Below are 9,278 nucleotides of genomic sequence, written 5' to 3'. Positions count from 1 at the left end.
TCTGTTTTGAGCTGTTATGTCAATCTGATGCTCCTTGAGAACCTTGTAATAATTTAATATACCCGCGTCAAGAAAAATTTTATTTAATTTAATAATGTAGGTCATTGTTTTAATCTAAAATGTTTATTTGTTAGACTTTAAGCCAACGACAATCTACATGAGTTTCGCCACCTCATGATATTTTTTAAGTCCTATTACTACGTGCTCGTTGACACAGAAAAATTTCAAATATATGTCTGTTTGACACTGACATTTTTGACACATATACGATTGGTCTTAAGTTAGTTTATCCCCCAAGTTTAAAAGTCCCAATATGATATGAAAACAGAGTTTGGTTCAAATTTGACATTTAAAATTGTATTTATTTAATCATTTAATAATTGCTGGAAATACATATTATAATATAATGTGTGTGGTCTTGTAATAAGTATTTGATGTGTATTCATGCGTTCATTTCAATAAATTACAAGTTAATTTAATTTTGCTTTATTTTCGATTTGTATGCTTATATATCTAGTGGAACAATTTATTAAACATTGTTAAAGTGTGGCTATAAGAGTGAATCTATTTTTTTTTTATAGTTATCAAACTGCCAATTTGACTTCCTTTAATACACATGCAATTCCAAAAGAATACAATTAAATATTTTTTAAAGAGAAGCATATTTTTCAAAAATTGTATCATTGATTTGTAGGTATTAGATACCAAGATATAGAACGGAACCCATTCATTTATTGTAATTTATTATTTTATTCTTATATAATTTTTTATAGAAATACTACTCGTATGCTAAGCTGGAAAACGATCTAAAATAAGGCAAAACGTTTAGAAATCAAAGGATTACAAGAAATAAAAATTTCCAATGGTCGTAGATGCACGTATATAAAGTATATACTATATAAAGTAACATATATATATTTACACATTGGATTAGCTTTCTTTGGTTACACTCCTCCATTCAAATTCAAGATAAAATTCAAATTTAAATAGTTAAACTTATTTAATTGTAGAGTGTTGAATATTTATATGTATTTGATTAGGTCAATCTACACGTTCAAGCTTATATCGTATATCGAAACTTTCTGCGATCAGTTAAATTAAATCACTAGTGCTAGTTTTAGTTGTAGTTTTAGTTTTAGTTCATCTATCTTTCATCTAATTTTTGCTAAATATTCCGCGGCGAGTGCCTTAAACTGGGATTGAAACTGGGACATTTCTAGTTGTCGTAATACTTATGGGAGTCTTGCTTAATTAGATTGGATCATTGGGGGATTATTATTTTCTCATAGCTGCATATGGATTAATTTTAAAATATTGCTATAGCTGTTTTAATTGCTAGCCAAGTATTTACAAATACTTCAAGAAAATTCTATCTTGATTTTGATTTCGTACTCCGACTTCTGGATAAGTGGCATCTAATCCCGCTCCTCGTATTTGGGCACAAAGGAGCCGAGACCACCGAGTTGACTGCACTGACTGTTGTCATAGAGGGACATCTTAAGGCGTTTGCATTTGGCCCGTCGGTTCTTGAACCAGAACTGCACGTTTTTGCTCTCCAGCCGTGGAAACTTATGGCTGTAAAGAAAACAAAAGAAAAAAGACAAGTTTAATAAGATTTTAAGATACAAATGTATATAAAACTATTTGTCCTGACTGACTGACTGACTGTTCTTTGTGCAGCCCAAACGGTAAGACCCAGGAGGCTGAAATTTTCACACAATATAGCTAAGACAAATTCATGCTGCAATTAGACGGCTTTTCTCAAAATTCGAGTTGTAAGGAGGTCAATTTCGTAAACATGACATGGCATTTTAGAGAGTAAAAAATCGCCTACATTCAAAATGGTAAGACAACTAAATTTTTGACAGTAGTAAAATAACTGTGAAACTTTTCTATTAATTTCGAATATGTTAGGCCAATTAAATATCCCTTAAGTTATTTATGGATTGAAATATTTAGTGTTTGTAAATTTGATTTGTTGCTTACCGGTAGGGCATTGTGTTGAGTTCCTCGGTGTACTTGAGGATGAGGTTGTGCGAGGGATGTGTGTTCATGGCGAACCACTGCTCCAGCTTGGGCACCTCAGTCACAGGATCAATGAAGGTGCGATTGCGCTTGCGACGCTCCTCATTTGAGATGCTCGACAGATTGAGACCCGGTCCGCCCATGGGCGGCATACCAGCGGCAGCAGCGGCCGCTGCGGCAGCGGCATGATGAGCATGTGGATGGGCAGCAGCTGCTTGGCCAAAGGCCGGAATATAGTGACTCATGTACATGAAGGATTGCGAGAACATGGAGTTGGGCACCATGGGAAAGGGCAGCTGATCCTTGTGCGGTACCACCACACCAGAGCCGGCCGACAAGTCCGGCGAGGGAGAACGGAACTCATCCAGATGACTGGCATCATTCTCATTGTCCTCATCATCCTCATCCATGTCCAGGTCGTCATCTTCCTCTTTGGGAGTGCTCCTTTTGGGTGTGGAAGTGGACTCTTCTCTTTCTAAGAGTGAATTGTTGTCGTTGTTGTTGTTGTTGTGGTTGTTGTTGTTGTGATTGTGGTTGTTGTGGTTGCTGTTGTCATCGTTGGTTTCAGCATTGGCATTTGCATTGGAGTTTTCATTGGATTTATCATTGGAGTTCTCATTTTCGGTTTCCTCCGCTGTCTTTATAGTGGGTTTCTGCTCTCGCTCTCTCTCCCCATTGACCAAGTCGCTCTCTGCGCTCTTCACTCGCTGTGGCTGCTGTGCTTCCAGTTGTGGTTGCTCCTCCTCCTCATCCTCCATTAAAGGCGAGCTGCGATGTCGCTCGTGTGTGGTCAAAGAGAGCGGCAATTGTGGCGTTGTTGGTCTGCTCGGCTCCTCCTCCATCTCATCCGAGTGCTGTGACATCGTGTCTATATCCTCCGACTTCAGGCTCATCGGACTCTTGAGATATTCATGGGACATGGACAGATTTCCCATGCTCAATGCCTGACTTCCAGCGCTGCTGCTCGAGTTCTGACCCAAAGGAGCGTGCTGACTCAAGTATCCATTCATGGCCGCATGTCCCAAAGCACTCATTGCACTCCCCAAGCTTCCGCCCCGCATCTCCGCCCGTTTCTGGGCAGCCCGGGCATTCTTGAACCAGTAGACCACGTTATTGACATCCAGTGGTTTCCTGCCACGTCTTGATTCCAGCGCATTCAGCTGCACCACGTAGGTCTGAATCTGTTGGCGCGAGGGATGCGGATTCTCCTGGAACCATTTCTGCAGCTTGGGCAGCTCCATCTCGGGATCGAAGCTGGTGCGCATGCGTGTCTTCTGATTGGGATGCGGACTGGGATTCGGATACTGATGATGATGATGCAGCGAGGCGTGCATCGGATGCACCAGCATACTACCATGATGTCCGGCTGCCTGGGACTGACCCACCACCACCGCATTCGCACTCGGATGATGTCCCACTGCCGCCTCGTTGGCCAGCAACAACGACTCCCGACTGCCCATCGCTCCCAGCGGATTCGCGGCATGAGCGGCAGCTGCGGCCGCCGCTGCCATTGCGGTGCCCACGGGAAAGTCCATTTCACCCGGTACCACCTGCGGTACCGCACTCGGAGCCGTCATAAAGGGCAGCATCTTGGGCGTCATGGCGGCCTGGGGAGAGAGCTGATTTGACCACCACTGATCGAACTTGCGACGCAGCTCATCCGAGATCTCCCCGCCCGGCAGAGCATATGTGTTCTGATGGGAGCTGCGGCAAATCTGCGAGAGCGTCACCTGAAACGAGGAAGGAACATACAGAGAGAGGGAGACATCAGTAAATGGTGCTGTATTATCAATTAAATAACCTAAAGAACCTTCGAAAGGAATAACAGAAAATATAAAATCAATAGCAAATATGTTAGAATAAGGGAGGAAGAGACTAAGAATCAAAGACCCTACTTCTTATTTTTTTTTGATACATTTTATTTATATTTTGAGCACGCTACATTCTACTTAAAGCATTTTCAGTGCCAATTTCAAGACTTTACAGAACAAATAAGTTACAGATTTTTAAACATGCCAGGGTTCGAACCCAGTTATTTTTCAAACTGTAGTTCTAGTTATGTGATAGGATAGGCGACTCTAACATCTGATCCACGGGACCACACAGTGGACCCTACTAAATATAATTAATTTATTATTTAGTTCTGAATAATAAAAAATTATGATTTGATAATTGAATTTTGTTAGTATGTATTTATGCATGTCTCATATTGTCTTATCATCTAGATAATTTTTGTGGGCTTTAATTTTGTGTAACTCAAGTTATATTTGCGATTCCGGACGGGGATTAACAATGGGGCCTTGAGCATGACTGTACTCTTTATAAATTGTAATATGGCTGTCGCCAGTCGCTAGTCAAGTTAACCTGGCTCTAAGCCCTCGGCTGGTGCACTAAGCGGCTGTCATAAAAATCACAGTCCGACCGAAGAAATGGTGGAAAGAGATAGTGAGGGGTAAGGCCCTGAAGTGGACGGGATTTACTTAGCCATAAATGTGCGAGTGACTCTGATTGCGACAGCTTCAAAATTGCCTATTACGAGTACGATACATGCTTGGGCCATAAAGAACAAAAACAGAGACAGAAACTGAAACTGAAACAGAAATCAAAACAAAAACCTGATACCAAATGCTGATATTAACTGACGCCCCAGTCAGGCAGTCAGTCAGTCAAACTGGGCGATAAATAGATAGTCCGTAGACCCCGCAAATGCTGATAGGCGACGACACACCAGCTTATGCGATTAAAATTGAATTTAATGTTCAGAAATAGAATCGAATTCATCGAAGTTACGATTCGATTCGACTCGATTCGGTAGCAAATGACAAACGCCTAAGTATTTGGCTAGAAGGGTAAGAAGTAAGAAGAGATACACTGATAAAAAAAAGAATAGTAAAATAAAATACAACTGTACTTGATTTTTTCATGTTAAAATTAAGTAGAAAACGTTTTAAAAATAACTATAATACACTTTAAAGACAAAGGTAAAAAGTAATTCTTACAAGAAACAAAATAAAAAAAAACAATTTATTTAAAATAACCAGGTTTGTATTTACTATAAAGTATATGAAATTAAAATAATTTAATACTTAAATCTTAGCTTCAAAATATTTAATTGTTCTATGAAATTTATCTTAGCTATGTTGTGTCAAAATTTCACGGTCGCACGTCTAGCGGCTTGGAATGTACAATGCTCAGTCAGTGAGTGAGTCAGGACAAAGATTTTTATGTGAATAGATAGATATATTTAAATTGAATATATTCATACACATTTTTTTTTTAAGTGCACTTTTAATCTACTAAATCCATGTTGTAAAATTGTTAATATTAAAAGTTCAGAGCATTTTTCTATCAGTGTAGAGATTGGGAAAGCTCTAGTTGTATGCCGAATTAAATGCTCATAGATACTGCATTTTCCCTTCGTCTCGTCTCGTCTCCTCTCAATAGGCTGACTATTCCTATTCCTATAATAGATAATGTCTGTCGCTATCAGCTAAGGAGGCGCCCCAAATCACTTAAGCTGCTCGAAACACACGAACTGCGGATGGGAATGGGAATGTGGATGGGGATGAGGGTGAGGTGAGGTGAGGTGAGAAGGTAAAGGGGTTTATATGTATGTATGTGTTATAGACAACTAATTGTAAATAAAATGAGTTGACGGTGCGGGGCAATTATTAAATTGATTTTCATATCGCGCCCCCTTTCGCAATTCTTGGAACACAGACCACAGACCCATTAGCCATGGAATTGAGACCACGAGTCATACTATATATACCATGTATATATATATAAACATGTGTGCGAGTAGGGAATTATCATGTGATTAGAGAAAATACTTTTGCTAATATTAATCAGGGCCCATATAAAATCAGTCGCAATATCAATTGAAGGGTATTTCGGTCGTGATTTCCCCGATGATAGTGTGATGATATGTACAACAAATTGTACAGTACCGAGTTACAGTCACTGACATACTGTGATTTATGGCACTAGGGATTTAGATGGGCTTCTAGACGTACATATATGTACATATGTATATGTGGGTCATGTGTTCCTGCCAACAACGATATCAATCGGCAGATCCATTCCACGAGTTTGTCTATCTATTTAAGACTATGATCTGCCCCCAATGATTGCCAGCACAACAACAACATCAACTTGTTGTAAAATACAATTTATATGTTGATTTTTAGATTTGTTTAGAAAATTATGAAATAATAATTCCATTTGTAATTATTAATTTCTTTGTATTGTAGCTATTTTTTGTTCTTAAGAATGTTTCATTAAATCAAAATAAGCATAAGCAATTAGATTTACAGTATTAAATAGCTAATAATATTATTTATGATAAAAATTGAAAGTACTAGAAGTGCTGTCTGTTTATCCTGATTTGATAGATTTGATTTTCCACATTCAACATTCAAAAAACAATTCGACTAACGATTTAATAAGCCTTACACACACACAATGCACACACACACACACATACACACACACTTGAGATATTTTAAAATCATCATGGAGATGTTGTTAGTGTTGGGCGATAAGCGTAAAGCTGATTAAAATTGAAAACTATTGCGAAAAAGGATTAGTTAAGTGAACCAAAATAAATGAACTCGGCTTAACAACATTTCTTTGTAGTCATTATCAAAACATTTTCAATGAATTTCATATGCAGACACTGACACAAAGACAGACAGACAGACGGACAGACAGACAGAGAGAGAAAGAGAGAGAGACATTAGCTGGTTGTGTGTTTGTAGCCTTGAGAAGGCAATAAAATGAGGGGATTTAGGGGGTTAAGGATACGCAAAACTTTTGTTGCCAACAGTTGGTTAAGTTGTGCACGTGTGTGTGTGTGTGTGTGTGTGTGTGTGTGTGTGTGTGTGTGTGTGTGTGTGTGTGTGTGTGTGTTTATGCCTCAATTCACGCAAATTAGCGGTTTGGGTTTTGAGTTTACTTTTACCCCTGCCAAATGTAGAGTTGCCACCCTCTAGGAATATCTAGGAACAGTTGTTGCACACAAAAAGTAGGGAAAGAAATAGGAAGAGCACAAGTTTTGAGGAAACTCTTCAAGACAGAAGAAGGATAATAGCTTGTGTCGTAAACCGCTTATGAATCATTATAGAATTTTGTCGTCTTAGTGCCCCAAAATTTAGTGAGAGTTCGAGTTCGAGTGAGAGTTTGAGTTTAAGTTCAAAGCGAATGTCTAATTAGTGTTCGAAGTATTCAGGGATGCAGTCAACGGGTACTTGAGTACTCACCTCATCCAAAGGACAACCGGTGGATCGGAGTAGAGCATGTGACTGCAATACGAGCAGTTTGAGCAGCTTGTCCTTAATCTCCCCAAAGGGAGAAGTCTTCGGTCGCAGGATGACAATGCGCAGGGTAATCACCGAGGTCAGTTCACCCACAATGTCGCTAACCGGCACTGCCGGATTATCCGAGATCTGTTCCAGCGGAATGGGCTTCCAGTGCTTGATGATGAGCGAGCCTGTCAAAGGAATACAACATATTATACTTATTTAATTTTCGTATGAAATTTAATCAAATAAACTGATTAAGTCAATTAATAAATATGAAAATTAATAATTATTAATTTAATTGTATTAAGTTTTAAATAAAACACTGTTCAAAACTTTTAAAATCTTAAATTTAAAAAAATTAAATTAAAAATTGGTTATTTAAAGTTGACAATAAATAAAGAACTATGTAAAAAGAATCATTATTTACTTAACTATTAAATATATTTGTATATTATTTTTCATTACTCATTAATTAACTTAAAAATTCTATTATAATTCTATTAAAAACATTGATTTAAATTGTTAGGTTAACTTTACTTTTGATCTAAAATTTAATTTTAATTTAATTTTTATAGTTGACAACAAATAAATAAATTTAAAAAGTAAAAAATTATTAAACAATGCATTTATAAGTCAAATTCTCCTTAAATACTATTTTTAAATTTATTTAAAAAATATTATTATATTTAATTTAACTTTTGATGGTTAAATCCAATTTGAGTGCAGACTGTATATCAATCAATTTTTGTGTAAATCAGTAAATAATTAATTGAATCTATTGTTCATTTGTAGTATGCTCAAATTGAATATTTTAATTGAAATTGAGCTCACCTCTAGCCGTGTTTGCCACCTCCTGTGAATATCCGAGACGTTGCAAGGCCGTTTGCACTATTTCACTCCAGGGCGTGGCAGCCGCAATGATCACGTAACTGTCTGTCTCGATGTTGGGCCGCCGTTTCCAGGGCTGGCGTGTGTCGATGGTGAGCGAGGCATGCAACGAGTGCACAGACTCAACCACGCAGTGCAGTGGAAGCGATTTCGCTGCAAAACACAACAAAAAAAGCACAAATTGAGCACACAATTTCAAAAATGGGCGTTTTAGATATTTAATAATTTTATGCATTTTCTGCTGTGGTCGCTAAGTGCTTTTAAAGATGCCACAACCCACAGCACGCCATTTCAATTAGTTGCACTTAAAATACCCTTTAAAAATAAAGTATTGTAAAAATATGCACTTTTTAATTCAATTAAATATAATGTTAAAGTCTCAAAGGAGTAAAGATGCTGCTTAAGTTTAAATTTATTTATATTTAATTATTATTTATTATATTTAAAAATTATAATCATATAATTGAATTGTACTGAATCTATTAAATTCTATTCAATTATTATTTAGATTTCTAATTAATTAAGTTTATTCTGATTTTATTTTTTATAATTATTTTTTAAGAATGACTAATAAAATATATGCTGAGATTACATAGCAGTAGGGTATTTAATAGTCTGTCTAGTTGTCTGACGCTCTTTCCCTTCGTTGTTGTTGTTGCTGCTGCTGCTAATCGGTTTAGAGCTCATTTTGAAACGCTTCAAATGGCGGCAAAATTTAAATAAGCAATTAAAACATATTTTATTGAGCACCCCTCACGCACATGAGCACGAGTATTTAAATAAATTATTGCTTGCTGCGGTTAGCCACAAAATGGTTTTAGCCGCTTACACAGCCTGGCCAATAACCCCCACTCCTTGTCCCTTCTCCCCTCTTCTCACTCCATTCCATTGCAAGATTATGAATATGCATAGCATGCTAAATTATTACTATTAATGAATAATAATTGCATGACTAGTTGGCCAGATTGAAGAGTGAATAGATTTTCGAGTGCACTCATCATAATCATGCATTTAAATATACATATTCTATATAATCTGAGTACTTCCAACTCATAATAAATT

The 9,278-nt window shown here is 37.2% G+C and overlaps 1 protein-coding gene across 2 annotated transcripts in view; it reads right to left on the bottom strand.

The window, feature by feature from the left end:
- Positions 1–368: 368 nt before the first annotated feature.
- Positions 369–9,278, bottom strand: part of LOC117785691 (transcription factor kayak) — a 72,236-nt gene continuing 63,326 nt past the window's right edge. For both annotated transcript variants that reach the window (XM_034623873.1, XM_034623874.1), the window contains 4 exons: positions 8,160–8,369; positions 7,287–7,516; positions 1,987–3,755; positions 369–1,575 (listed from right to left, as the gene is read on the bottom strand). In XM_034623873.1, the coding sequence (XP_034479764.1) occupies positions 1,416–1,575; positions 1,987–3,755; positions 7,287–7,516; positions 8,160–8,369 (2,369 nt within the window). In that variant the 3' untranslated portion in view covers positions 369–1,415. The remainder of the gene's footprint in view (positions 1,576–1,986; positions 3,756–7,286; positions 7,517–8,159; positions 8,370–9,278) is intronic.

Source organism: Drosophila innubila (genome assembly GCF_004354385.1).
Source record: "Drosophila innubila isolate TH190305 chromosome 2R unlocalized genomic scaffold, UK_Dinn_1.0 1_C_2R, whole genome shotgun sequence".
NCBI lineage: Eukaryota > Metazoa > Arthropoda > Insecta > Diptera > Drosophilidae > Drosophila > Drosophila innubila.
The sequence above is the reverse complement of the archived record's forward strand: the minus strand, read 5'-3'. Positions and strand labels throughout refer to the sequence as shown.